The 27883-nt window shown below is 37.3% G+C and overlaps 2 protein-coding genes across 7 annotated transcripts; one reads left to right on the forward strand and one right to left on the reverse strand.

Annotated features, from left to right (window-relative positions):
- Positions 1–1414: 1414 nt before the first annotated feature.
- Positions 1415–17656, reverse strand: LOC135480146 (nuclear receptor coactivator 4-like). The gene is made up of 7 exons (XM_064759913.1): positions 17624–17656; positions 9239–9424; positions 5891–6117; positions 4374–4629; positions 3600–3903; positions 2686–2912; positions 1415–2328 (listed from the first exon to the last, which is right to left on the reverse strand). The coding sequence occupies exons 2-7, from the start codon at positions 9371–9373 to the stop codon at positions 1492–1494; spliced, it is 1986 nt and encodes a 661-aa protein (XP_064615983.1). The 5' UTR covers positions 9374–9424; positions 17624–17656; the 3' UTR covers positions 1415–1491.
- A 146-nt stretch (positions 17657–17802) lies between these two features.
- On the forward strand, positions 17803–27728 carry LOC135470715 (uncharacterized). 6 transcript variants are annotated; one of them, XM_064749768.1, is made up of 9 exons: positions 17803–17839; positions 18953–19109; positions 19395–19519; positions 22454–22556; positions 23156–23244; positions 23749–23806; positions 23908–24035; positions 25438–25638; positions 26227–27728. In XM_064749768.1, exons 2-9 carry the CDS (start codon positions 19001–19003, stop codon positions 26344–26346), a joined length of 933 nt encoding a protein of 310 aa, XP_064605838.1. In that variant the 5' UTR covers positions 17803–17839; positions 18953–19000; the 3' UTR covers positions 26347–27728. The 6 variants fall into 6 exon arrangements, with proteins under 6 accessions (XP_064605838.1, XP_064605831.1, XP_064605853.1 ...); XM_064749761.1 differs by having other exon boundaries at positions 17816–17922; XM_064749783.1 differs by having other exon boundaries at positions 17821–17839; positions 18978–19109.
- The last annotated feature ends 155 nt before the right edge of the window (positions 27729–27883 follow it).

Raw genomic sequence — 27883 nt, forward strand, 5'->3', positions numbered from 1 at the left:
TGTACAGTTTCATGTTAAAAAAAAAAATAATGCCATGATCTGGGGGCATCATGTGAAAAGGGAGGTAATTCAATGGAGGCAAGAAATATTACCTTTTTACCAAGTCAAATACTGATACAAAGAAGAACTTATAATACATATACAAATTCAAGCAGAGTGCCACATATGCATATAAAATTTTTTGCATGTGGATATACATACATGCATACAACGGACCTGCCCATGTATATGTAAAATCATTCAATATAAGTGCAACTGTGCAGAATAATTCAACTTCCTAACATCATAAAATACCAGTCTTGTGTGTGCAAGATTGAGTGCCTATATGTGCTAGTATACTGTAAACGTACATACATGTAACAAATGGACATCATACATGTTACTAGAAAATGAAAAGAAATATCAAACTCAATCCAAATATCAGGACATATGGAGAATAAACACACGTGAAGAAGAACCTCTACAATTATAAACATTGTTACTGCCAGATGCACTTGCTCCTGTATTTGTATGTTTTGAAGTTCACAGGTAAAGCACTGAACATACATCATGTGTCACATTCTTGGGCCACTTTCACAAAACTTCCTAAAAAACTTCGTATCAATTCTTCATAACTTTTCTCGCAAATGAAGCCACCTTAGGGCACTTTAACCCAGACGTCTTTTATGAAAAAAGTTACGAGCTCTATGACTTTTGTGAAAGTGGCCCCCAAGCTCCATGTACATGAAGATCTTTAACCAATAATCAATGCAGAGTATTCTTGAGGACAATAGCTATGATATTTTTAAATATCACATAAAGAAGGACTTGTGACAATACCTGCTACTGTTTACACAGCACTTTTACAAGCATATTTGCAGAATACTGTCAATAAAAAACATACTGATACATGTTATTTTACATGTACATCATGAGTGTCAGGTGAAAACATTTTGTAAGTTTCAATACTGAGCATGCTGAATGACTTGCATGCCATAAGATTCACACTGTGTTCAATGCAATATACATATTTCTTCGAAACCAACAAAGAAAGCGGACGCCCCAATATGTGTAAATCTACATATCAGCTGGCCACTGTAGAGCACTGCACAATGTAATAGCATGACATGCAACATATCCACATGTATTTCACAAAAATATCACAAATCACAACTTATAAGATTTGCATGTACAATTCTACTTTATAAAGACTTGGTATACAGGATAATATCATGTGAATCAATATCACACACTTTCTCGAAACCCAATATCCCCTCAAATCATTGCAGCAGAAGATATAAAATCAAAAATAAGTTGAGAAGTAAATCAACCATCTAAGTCCTTGAAGAAATAAAATATGTATAAATCAAAATTCTAGGATATACATGTATATATATATATATATATATATATATATATTTTTATACTTGGGTTTAACAAGCCACTGCACCATTATGGCAACCATCTTTATATTATGTAAGGTGTACATATGACTGGAGTTGCACTGTAGACTCAACAAACATTCTGATCCATTAGCCACTCTCCTAGATCTGGGATCGGGTTGACTTTGGGTGAGCAAGTGGGTTCAAGATTCAAGTTGCCACCATTTAAAAGCCATTTGCTCATTTCTGTCTTCTCTGATACAAGGTCTTTCTTCTCAAGTTCAAACTCTTCAATGTCAACTTTGGAATTCTCCAGATTCTCGTCAAAATACAGCAGCCAAGAGGCTGGTGACAAATTCTTGTGGAAGGCCTCAAAGGTAGAAAAGCTGACAGGAGCAGCAGATATATGACTATCAGTTATTTGCAGCTTCATCAGCCAAAAGTCCAGTTCATCAGAGCTGAACACTTTGTCAGGTTCTGTCGCGGTAACATCTGTTTCCACAGACTCATTGGTTGCCAGCCAATCTGTGTAGTTATTAGAGGCAGTGGCAAACCAGCTTGTAAAGGCACTTTTATCTATATTTCCTGTACAGTCGACTGATTGATTACTGGCCAGCCAATCAGACATGTTCCTGGACGCATTTCTGATGGGTGAGAATGCTGGCTGTTTGTTGTCTGCGTGCACTCCTGTGTTGATTAACCAGACCTGTTCAGGGTGTGTGGACACAAGGAACTCCTCCCCACAACTGGGTGAGCTAAGGCAGTGGCCGTGACCCTGACAGGGCTCGTTAGCCTTACACACCTGTGTGACAGGGGGTACACGACAGATGTCCTGAAGCAACCAGCGCTTGTGGTCATCAGATTGATGTGTGAATATGTTCCTGTCTGACGCACATACTAGGGACCCCAGGCTCTCTATCTCCACAGGCTCAGTAGGGCTCTGGCTGCACCTCAGGCTACAAATCCCCTGAAAACATGACAGTGTGTACACGTATTGCCTTAGAAAACAAGTCGATTACAAAGTGAATGTCATTCACACTCAAAGTTTATATACACTGATAAGAAGTTTATGATTTTTCTAAATAATGTAAAAAATAAATGATATGTGATAAACACAATAATCTGTCAGCACAGTATTCTTCTGAGGTTTGTCGATGGTACACATTTCAGTTCAACTGGATGTTTTTTTGTATTATTGCATCCAAAGTGGGTTTTTAAAGTGTGCCGGTGTACATTACTTACACGTTGCTCTTGACCCACTTCAACAACAACATTCAACTTCAAGGGTGGATAGGAGAACAGATTTACGTAAAAAAGAACTTACCTTGTTTAACAACCAGCCTTCTGTATCAGAAGCACAATGTTTGAATCCATGGAAGAGTTCATTGTGGTCATCAAGGTGACAGGAAGAGGGAGCAGCAACGCCGCCACAGAGCCAGGCACTCAGTGTATCAGGGGTGACCTGTGTAAAGTGGACTGGACTGATGCCGGGGGTGACCACAGCAGGCGTACTACAAGAGGATGGTGCATCCATACCGGAGTCGCTGGCATCTACAACAGGAGCAAATAAAACATTATGATAGGCATTAATTGATAACCCAGTTGTGTGAAAATTGCATTTGTGTTATGTAGTGGAATTTCTATGTGTACAAATGTCATGTGCCAGTAAGCTAAACAGAATCTACTCGTGTCTGGATGATGTGAACCTGTATTAATGTTATTTGCCTTTCTTCTACAGACCAGGAAATATACTACTGTGATGTTAAAACTAGATTCCTCTCACCGACAGTTCCTGAATTAGAATCACCGCTTTACAAACAGCTCATGCAATATACATAGGAATTTCAGTAAGCATAAAATGTGACACACTGAATGTCCCTGAATTTAATATCCATATTTCCTTGTTTATGTCAGTGAAGAGTCACATACTCCATTTCACCTAATTTGGTATGTAGAAATACACTTTCAGAAGCACTTTTGACGCCAACACTTAAGCTTTTTTGATAAGAAATTAGTCAAACTTCAAAAAATAACTCCTTATAAGATGGATGAATTAATCAGAATAAAGGAAAATGAGTCACTCAAAAAATGCTTAACTTTGGGTGAAACAGAGTAATTTTCAATGTTGTTCTGAGTGCACAGTGATTAGGGATATGTCACATATATGATTCTTTGAACCCTAAGCTCTGAAGCAGGAGAAAAGGTGGCTGTCCATAGAAGCATAGTGTTACTGCCCACCTGATATAGTGACATGTTCCACAATCTCAAAGTCATCCTCTTCATCGTGGGTGTGGGGAAAATGCTTAATCTGGAGCAGCCAGTCTTGTATACTCTTATCCCGGGTGAGGGGAGGTTTTGACTTCTGGGCAGGCCCTTTTCCGCACTCTGACCCCCCATTCCCTGACAGCAGCCAGTCACTAATGTTATTACTGAGGGTCGGGAAGGCTATCTTGGCTGGTTTCTTCTCAGTCACCCCAGCACTACTCTGTGCAGGCTGGATTAACCAATCTTCGGGCTTCAGCTTTGGGATGTTAACCCGGATCTGTAGAAAGGAAACGTCTGAACTTTAATATTATCCTATATAAGGCAGCCATTCAGTCTTCACCTGTATCATTTTGATGTTTAAACCCAGCTTTAATGTCATTTCACCAATACATTCACAAGTAGCATGGCAAATTAGTGGAATGGTAAGCTACCGTTTATCATGTTCCAACAGTAAGTTATTCCAAGATTCATTCTAAATGGGCAAGATCTTCCATTTTTCCTATAAGGTTTCTCCTAAAGATTTAAATTTCATTTTTTATGGTAAAATCTTGTCTAAGTTCCATCTGTGAAATTTGTATAATCCAGTCTGCTGATGATTGGCTCAGAGCAGTTATGACAACACCTGAAAACTATTAATTCAGCTTTTAAGATACAACATTCATTTGTTCACCATCCAAAAGATTTACTGTACAGGTTCATTAATAATGGTCACAAGTCAAAACAAACACGTCTAAATTCAAGACTTACACTAGAACTGGAGCTTTTCCCTCTGTTCACCTCCTCCAGTGTTTTATACAGCACATGATGATCAGCATCGTCATATTCCTCAAAAGATTTGGGCAGGCTAGCTGAGGGAGTGTAGGTGTCAGCAAACACCTTCTGCAGTGCTTTGTTCCCGGCTTCAACTCTACCAAACTCCATGATGGTGTCTCGTAATCCAGCCGCATCAGCTTGAAAACTGATCTGAGAACTCTCCTCTGGCTCGAGATCAGTCAACTCCAGTCTGCAGAAGAAAGGTTTCATGTCATACCTATACCCAAACATGCTGTGTTGTTGTTGTACATGTAACCAGTGAAGTCTCCAAAAAGCACAGAACCCAGTTTATGACTTGGCAGCTCTAACCTGCCAGACAACAAAGGCCACTTTCTACCCTCAGCTTAAGGGGAACTGTTGGTGAACACAGCTCACTTTTTCACACAGCCAATCAGACAGCTCATACATGACAATAAGTATATACCTGTGCTCCAACATCATGTAAGAGATCCTGAAACAATGGCTGGAATCAGGGGAGGAGAAATGGGGTGGTGGGGGGTGGAATGGGTGGAGGGGGGAGGGGGGGGGGGAGTGAACCTGAATTAAACTACTGCATACTGTGCAATGTTACATGCACACAGCGAAACCCAAACATTCAAAATCAATTAAGTGCATTAAGGTGGAACAGCCCTGACTGCAGTTATCTCACAACACATCCAGTGAGGTCCTTCAACTCCTGCCCAATCTTTTTCCTATTTGAAAGCCACTAAGAATCTGCATGGTTTTTTTTTGGTATCTGGGTGGTATGATTTGCCAAAGATATGTCATTTATGAAACTAAAAATGACAGCGCTGCAAACTAAGAACTTTCTGACTGTACACATGCAGGAATAACCATCACATAATGTAATTTACTATAACCCTAGTCACCAGTTTCATGTAACCCCCCTCAAAATCACTCATCGGTTATAAATATCACGCTTGATTTTAAGAAGTATTGTAATTCTTTATTTGTTTATTGAGGATTTCCCACAGCTCTATAGCCACGATTAGTATTACATTAGGCCTGTGAATGTGAGTATTTCTGTGGAGAGAAGAATTTCCTTTCAGCTTATTTCGTGGACTGGTGGATTTCGGATATGGAAATGGAAGTTCAAATCCAGGAGTGAACAACAGAGTAAATCCTTCAACTTCTACGCAAGAAGAGTGAGTGAGAGCTTGAGGTTTAATGGAAAGGTTTAAGTGGGAAAGAGTGTAAGAAGAGCAGCTGCCAAATGCTTATACATGTACTAGCAATAGCTATTGGGATTAACCATTTAGCTCAGTAAAGTGCTGGATTCTGTATGTGGAGACCCACGTTCAAATCCAAGGAAAATCTTCAATAATCACACTTGCATGTATATACTTTACATAGACCTAAGAGGTAATTAACAAAGGGTGAAATCATCATACTATGGTGTTTTCGGTGTACAGGCACCTGCATTACTGATGTGTTGTTTATACAGTACGCACCTGGTCATATTGCGAGTGAGTTCCTCCATCAGCTGGGTATTGTCTGATGTGACGTACTGTAGCACCCTGTGAGCACTGCCCAGGGCCTGATTGATCTGAGCCTGCTGACCGCTCAGTATCTCCTCCTTCACATTCTGTAACAGGTCCACCTGACTAAGTAGCCACACCTCACGGCTCCTCAACGCCTCCAACTCACGACTCACTGTCGACTGAATCTGACATTTCACCTGAACAAACACAACCATTCCCACAACAATCAATACATTAAATTGCATTGCACAGATCCTTTTTGGCTTTATATCCATAACTAAACATTAAAAAAACTTTCAAATGATTTTTAACATAACTGATATAACTATCACATTATATGCACATGGTCCACAACTCCTTTATGTATTATTTCATTAAATCTTCCAGTGGGTCAAACAGCATTACACATGTCAATGCTTCATACATTGTATCAGAATGACCAAACAGGCTGTACAGCCTTTGACTTCCACATGTACATTTAGATCCAGTTCCTCTGCTACCTGTCAATGAGACTGATACCAGAGTTTACAGCCTTTGACTTCCACATGTACATCTTGGTCCCATTCCTCTGCTACTTGTCCATGGGGCTGATACCAGAGTTTACAGCCTTTGGCTTCCACATGCACATCTTGGCCCAATTCCTCTGCTACATGTACTTGTCCATGAGGCTGATACCAGAGTTTACAGCCTTTGACTTCCCCATGTACATCTTGGTCCCATTCCTCTGCTACTTTTCCACGGGGCTGACAACAGAGTTTACAGCCTTTGGCTTCCACATGTACATCTTGGTCCCATTCCTCTCCGACTTGTCCATGAGGCTGATACCAGAGTTTACAGCCTTTGACTTCCACATGTAAATTTAGATCCAGTTCCTCTGCTAATTGTCCATTAGACTGATATCAGAGTTTACAGCCTTTGACTTCCACATGTACATCTTGGTCCCATTCCTCTGCTACTTGTCCATGAGGCTGATACCAGAGTTTACAGCCTTTGACTTCCACATGTAAATTTAGATCCAGTTCCTCTGCTAATTGTCCATTAGACTGATATCAGAGTTTACAGCCTTTGGCTTCCACATGTACATCTTGGTCCCATTCCTCTGCTACTTGTCCATGAGACTGATACTAGAGTTTACAGCCTTTGACTTCCACATGTACATCTTGGTCCAATTCCTCTGCTACTTATCCATGAGGTTGATACCAGACTTTACAGCCTTTGACTTCCACATGCACATCTTGGTCCAGTTCCTCTGCTACTTTTCCATGGGGCTGACACCAGAGTTTACAGCCTTTGACTTCCACATGTACATCTTGGTCCCATTCCTCTGCTACCTGTGCTTGAGGCTGATACCAGAGTTTAATGTTCTTAACAAGGTACACATATGAGTGTATCTCCATGATCATGGGATAGAGTTTTGTCCTTATCAGATCTACATGTATGCCATATGCAAATACACACAAATGCAGAATGTAGAATTCCTTCCTCTGAATGCAATTAAGATGATAATACACAAACATGTAGCTTTCACAACTAAATGTTGAAGTAACACCAATTTCTTCCATCAACTTTGTGTTATGGGCAGTAAAAATATTGGAGAATGTACATGTAATTAGTGGAAGTACAAAGTGCCAAAAAAAAACAAAAAAAAAAAACAAAAAAAACATAAAAACAACTGACAAGTAGAATTAACTTATTATAGCATTACCGGTAACATATTAACAATAATGCCAATAACATTTATCAACACAGATTATACATGCAACCTTTATCAAGTGAAAACCTTGTGATACAGAAATTCATCTAACCAGATGTTCTGAGTCTGTATGAAAGGTTTCCATATATCTATCATAGAACATGAAGACTCACCTACCCACTGCCCTGATCCTCAAAGTCACAGGCTATCCCTTTACAATGTATGTACATGCACTAAGTACTCTGTACAAAACTGCTTTCCCTGTGCTATACCACTGCTACTGATGGGACGTAAGTGACAGTGTGTGCCCCACGCACACACACTCTAAACAACCCAGGTAACACCAGCATGGATGCTCCCACCAACATTTCCACGATACATGTATCAGTGCTGGCAATCTGCCCACACCAAACTTCTATTTTCAGGCCCACAAATGTACATGTATGCTACAGGAACCCTCACCACTAATAAATAATGAGTCGCACAAAGTCAATGGCAGTAGTGACGGGCTCTGAAAAGCAACACCTCATTTTCATGCTAATGCTCATCTGCCAATAATCATTACTAGTCTAAATTAATGATGCCCATCTAGAGCTCTGACCTATACATGCATAGTGTAGATGTATGTAATTACATCATTACTGTGTATGGGGACGTGATTGTAAGCATCCCATCATCTTCCCAGGCTGGTCTATGTACGACATTAGTTTGAACTCAAGCAGGTAGATGTGCAATCCATAACATCAATGACAGAGCTTGAGCATTACAGCTGATGGAGGTCTCACAGACATTCACTGAAAGTGTGCCACAGTACGCCGCATGTGTTTTTTGGTCAATCAATATCTAACACACATACACAAACATGAAAACAGGGATTCCATGGCCAAGTGGCTGGCATCCTAGCATAGCACCATGATTCAGGAGTCTCTCACCAATGAATGTGGTCATTGTGAGTTCAAGTCCAGTTCATGCTTGCTGCCTCTCCACATGCTTGCTTCCTATGTATGGTCCTGGGTCGTCCTCATATAACTGAAATATTCTTGAGCATGGCAAACTGGACCATAAGTGAGGGGACATTTTACACCAATGTGACTCATTTTCAATAGGATTCTACTCTGGTGTTAGAGACAAAAAGTGAACACATTTTATAACTATGTGAAGGGTTTTTGTAGATATAAATGTAGCAGTAAAGCCAAACAAGTTCATAGATGCATAATGGACCAACAGAGCAAACATATCACATATCAACAAACAGACTTAATCTAATCTGTTCAGAACCACTTCTACTGCTTTTATTTAGAAGTACACATACAAACTGTACTTCACATCGGCTGAATTTCATTATCAGACAAATTCACAACAACCTAATTTTGAATCTGGGAATCTGTGTTTGTTTTCCGTGCACACAATGAACTACTGCCTCCATTAAATAGCTGTACATGGCTGTCTCTACATTCCTGGTAAATCTGTTTACATTGTAAATTTTGACAAGCTCTACAGAAAATATAACTATAGTTTATTTTTTTTTTTTTTTTTTTTTTTTGGTGTTTTTCAAGGTGTCCAGTCCAGAAAATATGCAAAACAGATTTTATTCTCTTTTCGCACACATACACTGAAACACTTACCTGATGTGAATTTTTCTGAAGGTCTTTCCTAACTTGGTTCAGCTGTTCTATGGCACTTTCCAGACGACAAATGTTCACCATCAACTCCTTTGACACTGTCTCGGGCACATCCGTAGTGATCATTCCGCTTGCCATGATAACAGCAACAACTTTTAGCTTCTAACCTCTAGGGCGAGTGTTGGAGCTCTGTTGTAGTGAGAAGACAATCTGATTAGCCTAATGACAACTGCAGAAGTAATCCTGTTGTAAGGAATTTCCTTACTACATAATTAAATATGAATAATCTTTCCTTGTGTCTAGTCTGCATCTTCTTAACCTGGAATCCGTCTATCTTAATCCCAGTCTTAACTAAGGACATGACAATGCTCATGCCATACATGTATTTGTATACTTTTCCTGTCTGTCAGACATGATAACTACATCAACTTTTCCTCCAGCTACATGTATATTAAACTAATTTTTCCACCCCTTGTGATTCCACGTCATAAAAGCATAAAAAAAAATTACATGTTATATAAATAGCACTTGTTAGATGAAGCACATGAAGGGATAATGCCAATTTTTAGAACCTTATAACAACTTTCACTTTCCAAATGAACACTGTTGTCAGCACTACAAGTGTATGTATTATATTACAAGCCCTGATATTCTCTGTACCTGTGATCTCCACAAGACCAACTTATAAATAAACATATAATACAAAAGTTTAGCGAAAGTCCCAAGGGAAATTCCAACTCATCATCAAGGCTCACTTTTATTTTGATTAAGTGCCTATACATATACATGTATAAACATCAAAATAAACTAACCCCTAACAAAAATGTTGAAAGAAGTGCCCCAGTATATAAATAGCATGTAGTTACAAACAATTCAAATAATCTAATAATTTCATATGTACATGTGTATCCCTCTTTACTAGGAAATCAACAAGATATATTCCACTAAATACATCTGTACAACCATACTTGTACAAGCGTGATAAAACCGAGATCTGTAAACACTGATGTAAACCAGGACAATATAGCCATCAAAATCACAAAATTCTCTTAGCTACACATGTACAGTGTATAAGTACTTCTTTCATCCTCAAGAAAATGTAAAGTTTAATTGTCACTGATACATTTACGCTGAATACAACAAGTTTTGCTGAAGAGAGCAAACTGTTCCTTTCTTGTCCAACTCTAATCTCATCAACTTGAGCTTATAAGTGAGCAGCCTAAAGACAGGTTTTATCCTGCATCAACCAAAATACTTCGCTATTCATTTAACAGCATCAGTAACGTGTATACTCCCATATCCTGTAGCCGACATAATATGTGTCAGCTGACTAGGCTATCTCCCTGTATTTACTTGTGAAATTAATGGTCACATCAGTGTAGTAATTCACCTATGCATCGATCATTTGCACTGAATTGATACAGTAGGTTTTTGCAGGATAAATTTGTTACATGGTTACTCAATGATATGATACGGAAATATATAGTATCAGTAACCCTCATAATCGGCTCGGCTGACACCTGTTTAGTGGGAAAAAATCTATGATTAAGAATGAAGAGATTGACTTCTGTCACATGTTGAATAAATACCAGGGTTAGCACAGGCAATACCCTCTTTGATAATACTCAGCAGAACACATATATCAGCGGGAAAAAAGAGTGAATTTAAGAAAATGTTAAGATGAAAAGTTCCTTTGAGTCTTTAGGATTACAATTTCAGCTTTGTAAACGTTAACCGGAGCACAGCAATCACATTTATACACATACCCTTATTGATCTGCAGGTAACATTTCGTCCATGACTAAATTGCTCGTTTTTAGTAGTTCTCAGAGTTCCACCAATTTTAGAAAGGTGTTCTGATCAAGGTTTGATGGGAAGGTATAATGATATCCTACTGGGAAAATGTAAGTTTTAGCACAAAAAAAAATATTTTATTACATGTCTCTAAATATACTACTTTTTGGTAGAAATTTTATGTCATTTAGGATGTACATGTACTAATGAATATGACATGATTTGCCACAGTCTTCCCTATTACTATTTCTGCCTTGACATTTGCAATCAGTTTTATTATTACTTTGCGACCTGCATATATAAGTAACAAAATACCTGTATTACCACTGAGCACTTACATCACAAATTTGTCTAAATTACATGTATACATGAAAGGCTTGTACATCAACATTGGAACAAACAATTGACATGAAAATAATTATTTTCATATGCACCCACAATTCTACATGCACATGTACGTACAAACGTTACCTGAATATACATCAGCAAGAATTATATGTAAGAGACATCCTTGGGTAGAACATCTGTAATCTGAAATGCTGATTATACTTTTACACTCTTCTGTCAAGCCACATATGAGATCGAGCGTTAAATTCTCAGAAATGCAATTATACATACATGTATGAATTAGAAATGATATTTTACAACATACAACCCACCTGATAATGCAACCTGTACCTATATATACTCTAATTCTCATCCTTTTCTCATTTGAAAGAGCAACTTTCTGTGCAATTTATGCACATTTTTGACTTTGGAGACAAAATTACATTGGTTGGATTGGCCAACTGCAAGTCTTCACAAAATGTATAATTATTTCAGTCTGCACAGACTAATGCCTTCATAATATGCTTGAATTAAAATTTTTCAAACATGCAAAAAGGTTGAAGAATTACAGTATATGCACTGAAATGGATCTGATGAACAACCCAATGCCTGATTTCCATCTACATGAATTACAGTTTAACAGTGACTTCACCATTAAGCTTTGTCACAGTAATTCAACAAAACCAGTATCTGTATGTCCATGTATACCTACCTATAGACACAAAATCCTCCTGTTTTTGAAAACCTGTTCAGATATGACTGTATCTATAAAAAAAAGTTCACAAAGGCTTTTAAAGGCTAAATTCCAAACTATCTGAGAATATCCAAATCCCATCAGAAGCCGTTCACATGCACAACTGAGCTCTGCATAACTTTATATAGACATCAACATCCTGCTGACATATGCGATGAATGCCCCAGATGTACCAATACCTGTCATCTCAAGGTATAAATGTGATGTGTGCTCCCATGACATAACCTACTCAATCTTGTCACTACATTCACACAAAGCTTTCTACACACTCGTGTACACGTACTAGCAATCCTTACAATCACAATACTATAATAGTACTACTTAGTCTGTCACGTCATAACATAATTTAAAATAAACACATTAGATGTCTAACCATGTCATGGCTTGTTTAGTTTGCATGATGACATGTCATTGTTAAGCTGTTACACTGTTGTTAATGAAACAAACATATGAAGGGAGATAACTCCAATACACATGTACATGCAGAGCCACAGACAAAACTACATGTACATTTATACAGATATCCTGGCTCAAATACAGTTAATAAATCTATTGTCACTCAACTCAACTTATTACACAAATTAATACAGAGAACAATAAATGAGTTTATAAACATAAATATTATCAAGCATTCACCATCATGAGCTAGTACATGAAAAAAATATATGTTAACATAGGTGGACTTGTCACACATGTATTCAACTTTTCATAACTGTCAAAACAGAGCATTGCACTTAATAGTACTTAGGTATTATAAAGCAGCCATTGTGTAAAAGCTGCTGTCACACACATTCAGCTCGCATTGTCCTGGTGCAATGCTGACTACAATGAGATCAAATTTTAAACTTCGTGTTTAACTTTACCACAAGTACATCTCAAGTCAATCTAAATATTTCTGATACACACATACACTAAATCAAAATGTCTCCATGTGCAAGTACTTCTGAGCTGCAAGGATGACAAAACAGATCTACATGTATGTAGTTGTACATACTTTGAATGTTTCAACTACACCGTATGTACAAGAACATCAAACTTAATTTCTACACTGACATGTAATTTGCAAAGCAAGAAGAGGCAATTTAACAGCTCCAAATTTTAATCAGAAAATGTGTTAGTGTGATGGCACGTATGAACAGAACAATACAGATGTATGGTAGACATTGAAACAGAACAATACAGATGTATGGTAGACACTGAAACAGAACAATACAGATGTATGGTAGACATTGAAACAGAACAATACAGATGTATGGTAGACATTGAAAGCACAAGAGGTAATTACTGTAAATCATCAACCACTAAAGCACTAGTTTTTCAGTGGAATATTATGCATACAATTATTATGAAAATGAGGCAAAAAATAATTTGTTTGCATCATTAAAGATGCTACCTTCATAGAACTGTGCGAATTATTTCCCTCAGAATGTGTACAAACATCTCACAATATATCAACATACAAGGACATACATTGTACACACATATACAGGTGTGCAAAAAGAAATAACACCAAGCACTGAGATGCATAAGTTAATATTACCTTACAAACACTGAAAATTGCCAATAAGGGTATCAGTAGAAACACCTTTTTTTTTCAAACAATGCTTAATTCACCTACATTTCAAACTGCAATGAAACATAAAAATAAGAAAAAACACTTCCCTGACACTGTCTCCGATGAATGGACTAGCCTAACAGCTCAGTTCCACAACAGGTCAATATATCACTGAAATGCGCTACTGTCCTCAGATTTATAAATGGTGCACCCAACAAAGCCAGAATGAGAATATAAATCGGTCAATGTTTGACCAGTGCTGATAAAACTGTGGCTGACCAGTCTAGAAAACTGTCAGGTTTGTTTGCATGTAAACAAACACACCTAGGGTGAAGCTCTAGTAGGAAAATCAGGACAACAGGAAGTGGTTTTACCTTAAAACCCGGAAACACCTGAGCTTAAAATTCAGATGGGCATTGCCATTTTCTTAGAAGAAATTACATCACCTTTATGTCCCTTTTGAATCATACAATATATCCAAAGTGTACATAAAATCAAAAGAACTAAAGCACCTATAATTTTATCACAACATCTAGGAAGTCAATAGATGACCAGCCCTGGAAACATTTGGTATAGTAGATTGGAGGATTTACCTCAGCCTTGGGTTCAGGCAGTGGTCATCACTGATGAACTACTAACCCAGATATTGACCATTCTGCCAGCTGGCCTCGGATGACCCAGAATCTACACACATAGCAGAACAGTGCAGCAGTTGCTTAAAATTAACACCACTTCATACAACACGTGTCCAAAATAGAAGCATATTTGACCCATATATTCAAAATTGGTGAATTTATTCAGTTAATTTTGTACACATGTAGAACTATTAAGCCACATATACAGCAAGTAATAATAAGTATTGTGCGCATATATGTGCTGACTTCTTTATCCAGGATCTACCAAGATTTTTCTTTCACAAAAACAATGTAAACAGAACCATAGTAAATTTAAGCACAAAGACAATCAAACTATTCTCTCGTTAGCTTCCTTTGCCCTATGCTCACCTACATGCACATGTATATGACAAAATATACATCATCAACAAGCTTACATGTGCATGTACTCGGCCGTAGAGAATGTCCATTTTATATGTGCATGTAGAAGAACATACATGTACATGTACTCGGCGATAGAGAATGTCCAATTTATATGTACAAGTAGAAGAACATGCATGTACATAGGATCGAGGCAGCCATTCTGGCTGATTCACTGCGTAAATATGCTGAGATAACTGAAGATATGTGCTAAGTAATGTGTAAGCATTTCACTTCACTACTACACAGAAGATTCCACACAAGTTTAGGGTTCAGAACACAAAGCAAAAGGTTTTACTTGAAGCATCACCATTCATGTTTTCAAGTCAGGAAAACAGTTAATTATATTCTTAGAGTGGAAACATTTCTCAGCATGTAACACAACTAAAAACTAATTGGCTTTCAACTGTTCTTTTTTATCCTTAAGAAGCACTCAACAAAATCCTGTATGGAGCATTTTAAGCGGCACCTACATGATCTGCCAACTCTTGGTCTGAAATTCGGGAATAATATAAAAATAAAATTTTTGTTTATTTCTGAAAAAGACAAGATGACTTGTGCCCTGCTTTGCATATAATAGTATGATCAGCAAAATGATCAGCTTAATACACCTAGAAAAGTTAAACCAAAGCCACTTATCACCTGCACATGAATAAAACATATTTCATGAAAACTGGCCATCTATTCCTTACTTAATCACGTACAGTGGTACTTCCTGTATAAAGGGTATGTATCTACATCATTTGCTTGAAATTTAAAAACTACTGACTGACAATTCTTCCCTATACCCTAATAGATGTATGTGTGGATGCATTTTAAAAGATGAATGTGTACTGAGAAAATCTGCCTGTTCCTATAAATGTACATGTACATCTCCAATCACCACGGCTTCCACTAATTGCAATGCGACGGAGCTCCACTGCAATGTGAGCTGCAACCATAAAACAGGACACATTGCCCAGCATGAACTGACAGCAGACTAATTAAGTACAGCAGTAGTAGTGGAAATGAGATGGCAATATGAACAAAGCTTTCCTGTAGACATATTCAATATAAACAATGATTAGGTCTCACCAATAAGTGCTTCAGTCTTAACTGCAGCTTATGTCCTATGACCTTATTCCATGAGCACTATTTCAATTTGAAACAGACAAATTTCTAAGTTTTTCTGACCTTTCATGAATCCACAGTCCTTAAGTAAATAGCATACTGTTGCCACTATTATCTTCAATACGTGTATTGTCATGGCCATTACCATGCACATGTTATTCAAACCCCAGACATCCGCATAGCTGAACTACTCAAATATGCAGATGTTTTACTCAGGCATTCAAGCTTTACTCTCACAGATACCATGGTGAAAACAGTCTGAATAACACATATGTTAATACAAAAGTTAAACTCTGCTTCACAGCAACAAGTCATGTAAGTTCAAGACTACACTCTGTTGATGTTCACCATTTATATATGTACAACTGAAAGCAGACTCTCTTTTCTAACATAAATCATTTTCAGTTATTGTCAGCCACAGTTCTCAGAATATTGACCATTATTGTTCATTTCCTTATCCTTTCCTATGTTATCTTTCACCTCAACATCAGCTAGCCAATGCTGCAGTTAAGTTAAGAGCTTGGATATGTTTGATCTCAATCACAAACATAGTAAAATAAAAACATTACAGGAACCTGCACTGCTAAAGAAATATCTACATACAGCACAAATCAAATGTGGATATATAAATTTCAGTGGACAATATACATGCATGTGCAGCTATGAGACATGTGCACATAATTAATTAGTACACACTTACAAAGGCCAGATAAATGCACAAGAAATGTAATTCAGGTAGGGTTCACATATTTCAGATTGCAACTTGAGCACCATAGAAATTGACAATTGCATAACTAGCAAAATCGTCAGGTGTGAAGCTGGTAGCTGAGGCAGGAGCTGGCCAACATGACACGTGGCCACAAAACCACATGTTTGCCAGCATAACCTCTGTCACGATTGGATGATCACAGAGTGTGGTGAGAGAGAGATTCCTCATACAGTGACTGTAAAATAACATATACTGGTACTGATATAAATGGACATCTTAACTATTTGATGCTTCACTGAATCTGAGGACTACAAGCATTGTCAGTTAGACAACTAGAACCTGTTTTATCATTGGATGAATCAAGGGATGCGAAAACTTCACAAACACTGAGCTACATGTACTCACTTTTTATTATCAAAAATGAAAAGTACATGTAGATACATGTATAGTTCAATTAAATTGTCTGATACTTGATGATGTAATAGTTGACAGCCACATTAATTCAACATTTAATTTCATTGAACTGATGCACAGTAGTGAGTAGAAAAGCCTGCAGGTCTGTCGTGGGTGTCCCCTGGGATCAGCCCAGTTTCCTGCACCATAATGCTTGTTGCTGTCGTATAAGTGAAATATTCTTGCGTATGGTGTAAACACCAATCAAATAAATAACTAAATAAATTCATACATAAAAAATAAAACAGTATCAGTACTAAGGCTGCACTTAGCAAATGGGTTGATTTCAGCTTTATGGGAGAAACACATCTTGTTAAATGCATTAAGAGGCACAAATATATCCACATAATTAAGTGCCCACTTCCTTAATACAACCCTGCGCATCTCAAATGTACATCGCATAGAATTATCGGCAGAGGTTTGATTGAAAACGAAACATGTCCAGATGAAGAAAATCATATGATTTCTCTTAAAACCATCTCACTCTCAGACCTCATCTTCCGTGTGATCATTCTGACGATATGCAGCCCTCAACGGTATAAATTGTGATGACATTGCTATTACAAAAAGAACATATATCATATATTTCATATTTTCTCACAAACACACGTGTGAAATTTAAAATAATGCATAAAATTAAACAAAATACTTACAACAAGAGGAAGCGAAGTGCCGACCTGTCTTCTCTGAGACCGCAAGGTGATTGACGAGAGGCCAATCTCAGCTTTGGAAAGCCAAGTGTTGGGTCCGCAAGGTATGTGCAACGTTGTGTGTCATTGGCTGCCTGTGACTATGACGTCAGCGGGAACTTCAAAAGAGAAATTTCCGACAAATTACGGCTTAGACAGTGTTTGTGTCTCTAGTGTTTGGTTAGTAACTTTAGCCTTTGTTACCCCCCGCAGTGTCAGTTGTCTTAAGTGAATACTTTGTATTCTCTGTTCAAACCGGGAAGGTAACTGTCGACTTGATTTGTCACGTACTGTATGTGCTGTAGATATGGATCAAACTTTTCCTCGTCACAACTCGAGTTATAAGGACCGGTATGACATCAGGTGTCAGCATCAGCCGTCTAGCTAGACCGGAGCTTCTTAGTTACCGTGTCACTCCTGTATCGTACTTGATTCATTTTAAAATGCTAACTGAATGGATACTACATGTACTTAGGAAGTCAGCTGTTGAAGTGTTCATAAATGCATTATTTCACACCACAAGACACAGTAAAAACCACTGTCACATGCAGAATTTCTTCCACTCGTGAAACTGTCTGATAGTTACTAGATATTCATGCTTAAGTATATGAACATTGAAGAGTGAGGAGGTAATCGAGATTGAGAGAGCTAGTGATTCGTGTAAACTCCAATGAACTAAATTTACTTACAAACTGGCATCCTGCTTTCATCAGCTTTACTTTTGAAATTTTTCCAGTCTCAGGTATGTTAATATTACAGAATTTACCACTATGACTCACACTGAAATAAAACCTCAGGCGTGAAACATATACACATATTGTTAAGTTCAGCAATTTCTCTTCCGAATTAGGGGGCATGATTCATCCAAACTAGTGCATTTTCACTCCTGACAGTAACATATGCAAGTGAATTTAATTTGAATGTACACATGTAGCTGTTGTCAAGAATCAGCAACATATAAGTTTGAATGTTTAAAGTGCTGCTTTAGCCCTAAGTGAGGCTAGGCAGAAGTATGAAAATGATGTGAAGGATGCCCTAGGGAACAGAGCCAACACCATGGTTCAAAAAGAACTTTCCTTAACTCAGTGTCTTCTCAACCACATTTACATATATGGAATAATCTGGAGCAATGAATAAATTTGGCTTGTACAAGGGAAAAGGTTCAGACCAGTAATGCATGTGCATTTAGATAGCACAGACAATAACACAATGGATAGAGGGAGCAAATTCTACTTTGTTTTAAAGTATAGATTGCATTTAAACATGTACATTTAATATATACATGTATTCTAGTCTTAATAGGACCTCTCTGCCTCAGGGGAATGTTTTGATGTGAGAACTATGGGAGCATATGCAAGTAACTTCCAGGCAGATGCGGAGGGCTCAGTGGCTTCTTTTACAAACCCAGACGAACCCAACTGGATCACAACCCATGCTATAGCAACAGAATGTAAGTGTAGTGCAAAAGCACAGTTCGGGCATTAATTTTTTTTATTTATTCCAAAGGTATGTGCTTTCTGCCATACTCAGAAATATTTCACTTATGCAAAAGCGGCCAGCATGATGGTGGGTGGAGACCTGGCAGAGCCAGTGACCATCTGCAGGTTGCTGACAAACCTTCCCACATAAGTACAATCTGAGAACTAATATTTGTGTAGTTTCTTAAAGGTTGTAAGTTTTACAACCGTACATGTATGTTCTTTACGGGCCCTTGTTGCACAGTATATGTTTTCAGTGGCTATTCCTGAGGTTGAGAGGCTGTGGCAGAGGTTTCAGCAGCTGGGATGTGACCAGAATGGAGTGTTGTCCCTTACTGAGCCCCTCCCACCCCACATTGAGGAGGATGCTTTTGTGAGAAATGTTAGTATAAAAGTTATGAAAGTGTATGTTATATAGTATGGTTAGCCTCATGCACAGGTATTACACTTGTTCACAAGTTCTAGATAAACACCAAATTGTCTATTACAGTACATGTACTATGTATGCAATTATATAAAACAACATCTACACGAATTTAGTTTATCTCATTTATGTTTAAAAGACTTTTCTGATGTATTATAATGAAGATATACATAGCTGGACAGTACATGTTTTATTCTAGTTAAAATTCCATCACTTCTGTGAATCATGAATGTGAAAAATCATGAATGTGGGTCTCCTAGACTTATTAGAAATGTGGTGAGCTCAGCTGTCAAACCAAATTTTTCAGGTGATATTCTGTTCGAAAACATTTAATTGTTTTTGTTGGTACAGCCTTATGTTATTATTTTTTGAAAGTTTATATGTGGGAGTACCCAAAGAACAAACTGTAAAATTGATATGTCAGATATTAAAGTGTCATGTGTTGTTGTTTGTTTTTTTTTTGCATGTGTGTGTTTTGTGTGCCCAGTAATTTTTCCAATTTCTTTTTACCAAAGACAATACAATCTGTATGACATAGTATTGCGGAGAGTATTTTGCAGTATTTCAAGTTACATGTACATGTTTGAACATGTACTTTGTGTCAGCTTTATGTCTCCTACAGGCATATTGTTCCCTAGTTTTCTTAAGGTAGATGCTGACATGGGTTTTAAAAGCAGGCTCTACTTTAACCCACATTTACCACCAGTGTGTTAAAGCTTGTCATGCTCAGTGATCAGAAGGTGAAGGTTATCTTCTTCAGATGTAGGTCAGTGTTTGGAGTTAGTGCAGATAAGTCAGCTGTTCTTAGTCAACCTTTTTACAGCACAGTTACCCTGAGTGAGAGTAGTCACATGTAAATGTGGGTCAGCTTGGAGGAACAGTCAGAGCAGCTTCAGCTCATGGCAGTAATGTTACATGTATAGAACTTAATATACATTTACATGAACATATATAACATTCTAACATGCAATGCAGTCAGATTCTTACTCTGTCTAAACCATGGATACAGTGTGTCGTTGGTCAACATCTTACATACAGATTCTGCATAGACCTGTGCAAAAGAACACAGTAGTTACATGTATATGCATGTATTGAAAAAAATGGCACATGAAATAAAGATGATGTTAACAATCAGAAACTTATCCAGATCACATGCGAGATGAACATGATTGAATTCCAACTGTTGTAGAGTTATGGAAGGAGACATGCTGTGTGTGCATGATTTACTGTTCAGTTGATGGGTAGCAACTAGTACTAATTAAGTGGTTGCATGGACTCAAGTACTCAAAATGAAAACTATTTTACTTAATTGAACTGTTTGATTGATTTCATTTATTTATTTTGATTGGTGTTTTGCACCATACTCGGAAATATTTCACTTATATCACGGTGGCCAGCATTATGGTGGGAGGAAATTGACCAGACAGAGCCTGGGTGAAACTCACGATCATCCACAGGTTGCTGTCAGACCTTCCCACATACGTGCAAAGAGGAAGCCAGCATGACTTGTACGAACTCACAGCAACTGCATTGGTGTGAGGCTCCTGGCACGCTAACAATCTCGGCAACAGAGCCCCCCCCCCCCCCCCCCCCATCCCCCAGTATGATTGACCAAGGGCTGGTTTCATGAAGCATACTTAGTGCTAAGTAGCCCTTAGCTAAGTGCACTTTACATCTCTACAACATATGTCGTCATGGTAGTTAAAGGCAAACTTAGCTAAATGAGCTTCATGAACCCAGCCCCATAAGTAAGAAGTCAGCTGAAGTATGGCTATCTTAATTCATAAAGCACTATTATATGCATAGATGAAATGGTGTTTTTATTAAAAAAATAATTGTGTTTTTATCTTGGGTTATTTCAAGACCCCATTAACAATCTTTTACATGTAGTTAAAGTCTTTTTCTTAATCATGTGAAAACAATGTTTTAGTGGTGGGATTTCAGAGATCAATCTGACTGTCATGTTTATTGCAACATTTACTCTTCATTTATCAGATACGTCTGCATGTATCCCATTCCACGGACTTGCACCAGTCTTTGACATACCCCTAGGCTCTTCTACACTACTACATTATGTCGTCACTACTGGTCACTTAAATTACATGCATATGACCCAGAGGTTCAAGTTGTGTGATGTATATTATTAAATATTTCTAAAATTGTTTAGAGATTAAGCCATCGGCTCAGATGGTTAAATCTCACTGGCTCAGATTGTTGAATCTCACTGGCTCAGATTGTGAAATCTCACTGGCTCAGATTGTTAAATCTCACTGGCTCAGATGGTTAAATCACACAGGATCAAGTGGTTAAGTCTCACTGACTCAGGTGATTAAATCTCACAGACTCTCATGGTTAAACCTTGCTGGATCAAATGGTTAAATCTTACTGGCTCAGATCGTTAAATCTCACAGGATCAAGTGGTTAACTGATCTCACTGGCTCAGATCTTTAAAGCGCTTGCTCACTGTAACTATCAGGCTTTTGACCTATGAGGTCACAATTTGAATCCAGATCTCTGCTATTCAGCTGAAACATTCAGTCAGGAAGTTTGTCAGGTACCTAGCAGTGGTTTACTCCGGGTACTCCTGTTTCCCCCACCCATAAACCTGACCTCTGTCGTATGTAAGAGAAATAGCCATGTGTAGGGTGTTAAAATTCTTGAAATACGATGCTCATTAATTATGTTCCGGATTGATGTTTGTCTTTTCATGAAAAATCCTTTTGTCTACAAGCTTTAGTGTTTTGGATTTAGGGTAGATTGTACATGTGCATGTCCCCAAATTCAATGTATCTTTTTCATCTAGTTTACACTCAGTGTACTTTATAGTGTATAACGGATTACATTGTCATAGTTACATAAGATTGTTACAAATCATTTAAAACTTTTCCACAGATTTTAAAGTCAATGAAGAGTCAAGGTGGTCATGTTAGCTTCCAGTCTTTCTTGATGGCCTTGAAATGGATTGAGTGTGAAAGTGTGGAGAAGAAAATGAGGGGTATGACCTGCCATGAGAACATTGTCGTCTGTGTGCTCCTACAGTGCCAGTATTCTGTTTTTTTTTTGTTTTTTTTTTTCCTTTGTTTTGTTTTAAGGATGAGATACAGCTGTACATGTAACTTTCAAAATTAGGCTCTAAGGCGACTTGACAAGACCACTTATTTTATGTCCTACTTACAACAATCAGTTCTCCTCATTGTTGTGTCAAAAGAAACATTTGGGATAACTGATGAACTCTAGTTTTAGTACTGTGGATATATTTGAAGAAATTTAATTGCTTTTTAAATATGAGGTGATGTAGCATTAAACCTTAATGATTGATTGTGACAAACAGACTAGGCTTTAATAAAATGTGAGCAAGGCAATTTTGGAGACATTTCTGCTAATGTGTGTTTATACCAAGCATGATCTCTCATTTTTCCTAAAATCTCAGATGTAGATGACACATTTACATGTATATGCAGCGTCAAATGCTATGACAAGGATGCAAAGCAAAGTTATTTATTGTTTCCATTTTGCAGCCTTTACTGGTAATCAAAAAAAGTGATACAAAAATAGAATGAAATGTTGGACTCAATATATACTGTGTTCTTACAGCAACTTTCCATCTTCTGAACAATGGTGATCCCTTGGATCGAAGCCTGTTGGCAAAGATCTTGAAGAGAGTGTATCCAGAGGATAGTGACGTAAGTGGTTTCCAGATTCATCTAGTAACAGGCCCTGTGCTATCTCATCTACATGTAATTGAACATGAGCTCATATGAATACCTTGTGTTTTCCAGGTACATGGATGTGGTGCAAGTTAAGATTTTACATTATAAGTCCTTCTTACTGTAACCATTTGTGTTTTGGATAGTCTTGCGAAGTAGCATGAGGATTAGAGTTGAAGTTCACTATTTATATGTAGCTCACTTGCTAGGATTTTGTTGAAGTTTTTGTTTTCCATACATTATGCAATAGCCTGGGGTAATGTTCAAGATATATTCGTAAATGAAAAGCGAAAGTTTTTATGATGTAGGAAGAAGAAATATTTTTGCATGTGCCTTTTGGTGTGGCCTCAAATATTTGAGGTTAAATGTTCATATTAAAAACTTAATGTTGCAGATTATTTTGTATTATATTAATATAATGATTATCCTCACATCTGTGATTTATGAGTTTTAAACTGTTCTATCTGATTTTATTTTAAGGCTACCATTTCTAGACTGGCTGACGTTTTTTTGAGAGAAATGGATACATCCAGAAGAGGTATGCAAGCATTTGTCAATTGTCCAGAAAAAGTTTTTTGATACATTTTAAAAATTTCGCATTAACCGGTAGCTATTTAAGAGTGTTATTTATATTTGCAGGTTATATTAGTGAGGATGAGTTTATTGACTGGGTGAAGAAAATGCCACAGGAGACAATAACTCAGCTGATGGACTTTCATATCCTGCCCTATGACATCAGCCACCAAGCCAGTGAACAGCTGTCAGAGGTATTTAACTGTTGGCTGCCCGAAACTTTTGAGGGTTTGTTCTACTCCATGTAAAATCTTCTACTCTTTTTTTATATAGTTTTCGGTAAATATAGTAAACTATATATAAACTATATGGTAAATATAGTAAACTATATTTAGTTTTCGGACATTAGCTAATCTATATACAGGCACACCAAATCACCAAATCCTATGCAAGCAATTAATAACCAGAGGAGTTATTTTTGTGTTGTTGGAAACTGGGGCTTCAGAATGACATATCAGGATATGGTTAACAAAAAAAGTCGTAAAACCCATTAAAGGCTTTAAATCTTTTCTTAAAAATACTGTCAAACCTCGCTATAATGCCCCCCTTTATAAATCCACCCCCACTTATCGCCAGCCTAAGGACCTTGTACAAAAATTCCAAATGTTATTTCCATAAACTAATGGCAACCTTACTTAATGCTATCCACCAGGATCTTTTCTGAACAGAATGTATTAAAACCATTAGTTTTGCCCTCGCTGTTCCGCCAGCGATGGCCACCAGTGATACCATAAAGGCTGGCTAGTTTAAAATATGAACTACTGCACAGGTAACATGCAAATCTTTTTGCCAACATTTTTAAGGCCTTGAAAGCCTTTCCATTTGCAACTGTATTCTCCATCAAGTATGAAATGTGAACAATAGACTGTCTAAGCTGTATAAAATTTAAGTTCAGTCAGTCGAGTTCAACATTACGGATCTCCGGTGAAACAACAGCAGCAAAATGCACGAAACTTTGCTTTTATACTACGCGTTCATTTACATGCTGTGATTTGCTAAAACAGAATGAAGACACAACTCAAGGATCAATCAAAGACAATGTCCAGGCAAACCAAATAGTTTAGTCAAAGAAAACATCCACAACCTGGACCCATAGGAGGCCAGAATATTTCTTGGTTTTGCCCAGCATGACTTAATGACTTTCACACCTCAAGAGGTTATCTCTCTGAGTGTTCCGAGAGAATTAGCCCAGGCAGCAAATTACACTGCACAACTTTATATTGCTACAAGGCTTTTCTTTCTGAAATTTATCTCATTAAATCATTGCACATTGTACCGCCGAAATCACTGTACTGCCACTGTGGCGTCAGTACCAAACCCAGCGTTGTAACGAAGTAACACTGTGATATGATTACACCAACGACTCCATCCAGGCTTTACGTTGTACATGATGATAGTGTTTATGCACTTGGTCTGGTACTGTTGTGCGGGAGTTATACCCCCTTAGTCCTGTTTTCTTTTTGCCATCTATGTTTAATTTCAGACAGCTGCTAATCTTTCTTGTCTTACAAAGCTTAACATGTAGACATTATTAAGGAGTGGTCCACGTTGTTACATTAAATTAACATTCTTGTTTGTTATCTTTTTGCATTACAGTTTAGGGACTCCAAACACTCCAACAGTAGACTGGGGCCATCCAGCCCTAGCAACAGAGTTATTCCCCCTGACAAGGTACTGGCACAGGTATCTGAGAGGATCTGTCAGAGAGACTGGGTTCTGGTGGGGAATAAGCTAGGTTTACAGCAGAAGAGTATGGATGAGATTATCAGCAGGTTTGCAGGAGAGCGTCAACAACAGGTGGGACATGCATATAGACATATGTGCCTCTAATTATTTTCCCCTATCTATTCCTTTTGGAACTTGATTCTTCTTTTTAGACGTATTTCATTTAGATATTGCTAAAATTTGTCAACATTTGATTCTCAGGGATAAGGACATGCTTGTGATGTGTTCCCGTGAAGGGATGTAAAAATATAACTATCAAAGGGTTTCTGTATAGCAGTCACAATATGTTGACTATGAGGATGCACAAGAGCTCAGAAAAGTTTTGAATCTGTGTCTCTGTTATCGTAATCTTCTTTGAGAAGCTTCTTTATATCAAGCAAACAGAGGTATGCTGTTGTTCTTTGTAATGTAATAATGGCCAAAAATACAACATGGAATGGATTTCCTATTTCTTATTGGAACAGTCCCAATACATGTATTTGTGCATTTGTACTAATGGGAATGGGATTATAATTTACAAGTGATGATGTTCTTAGACACCCCAAATTCTCAAATTCTGTCTAGATTATCACAGTGTTTCGTGAGAAACTTTCATATATCCAGCAAATATTTATGGCTCTATTAATGTAATGGTGGTAAAACTGTTTCTGTGGTTTTCAGGCGTACCACATGCTGCTGGAATGGAAGCGTCAGTATGGAGAGCTGGCATATACCAGTACTTTGGACAAGGTGTTGCGCTCTTCCTCAATGACTGATGTAGCTCTTTTACTTACTTCCTAGTTACTGACTACTGCAGATCAACTCCCAGTTGCAGAGTCAATGGATACACCAAAGGATCTCTACATTAGTAGTCCGATTATACAGAGCTGAATACATACAGTATAATTAGTATGACATTGTCGTATTCATCTAGTAGGGTGAAGGTAGGACCAGTTATAAATGGTAACATTTGTGTCATTTAACAGCATTCAGATGAAAGTCAGGTTGGAGCTAGGTTAAATGGAGCATGTTGATATGAGATAGTAGTACATGTAGACTTATGGTATCAAGATATGTACATGTACTACAGTATGTAAGCTGCCTACATGTAAATCCTTAGTTTGTCATGAAGTTGTAAAATAGACCATTCTTACAATCTAGGTGATACTGTTTATGTTGGATTTTTCAAGATTTTTTTTTTATTAGTTCGTTGACAAAATAACACAAAGCCTTTTCATGCTGTGATATGTGTGCATGTAATGTAAACATGGGTATGGTTTATTATTGGAATGATAATAGTAGATTTTCAGGGAGTGGGGTATAAAAGTTGTTTGTTTTACTAGTGAATATTACTTGTACTTGTTGAATACTAGCTGGATTTCTTAAAATACTCAATGAAAATAGATTTAATGCATATATACAGCATGTACTACAGATTGTTTTCCAGTAGACGTTACTGTTATTATATTTCTTGAATTTTTAGACTTCATTCACATATAATAGACTTGGTATATATGACCTTGTACTGAGATACACGACCATTTTTGCATGTATACCCATATTTGACAGCTTGTTAGTGTTTTGAAAGATGCTGCTGTTCTTGAAATTGAAATTTGGCCAAATTGTTAGAAATTTTTGAAGCATATTTGGATGTTTGCTGATCTACTGAGAATTTGTGCGTTTGTTGTGTAACTAACGTTTTGTTCTTTAGTAGCCTATACCAGGATGTAGATGGATATAAATGTAGTTGCCTTGCTGAAGTGTGTGTGATGATCATTGTCAGTATAGTATTTTAAAATGTTTACATGAGTTATATTGAGTATGCCTCCTGTTTTAGCATTGACTGTGATAGCCATTTACTACTGGTAATTGTGATCTGCTTGTCCCAGATCTTCTTCAATTCTTGTTATGTTCTTTCCGTTTTGTCAGTTTTACACTACTGGTTCTACGCACATGACCAAATGAATCACAAAGTGATAAAATTTATCATTGATTATACGTATACTATTATGTTTAATTGTTTTCTAATCTTTCATATTTTATTACTTTTTTATTGATCATGCTTATGTAAAAGTGCCAAGAAATGTTAAAAATGGCAATTTGTCCTTTGTTAGTCAGCTTTTTTCTAATATGTCATTTCTTTCTTGTGTATAATTTACTTTTTAGCACAATAAAAGTAGTCACAGCAGCTTTGTGTTTTTAACTATGAAAATGGTGCTAAAAATGATTTGTTTGTGTCACTCTTTCACACATCCTTGTAAATCAATTTTTTGTTATCTTTCTCGTAAGTGACGTCGCCTATTGGAAGTATAATCTGGATAACGTCTTTTATGTAAAA

The sequence above is a fragment of the Liolophura sinensis genome, chromosome 1 (genome assembly GCF_032854445.1).
Source record: "Liolophura sinensis isolate JHLJ2023 chromosome 1, CUHK_Ljap_v2, whole genome shotgun sequence".
In the NCBI taxonomy this organism is placed as follows: Eukaryota; Metazoa; Mollusca; class Polyplacophora; order Chitonida; family Chitonidae; genus Liolophura; species Liolophura sinensis.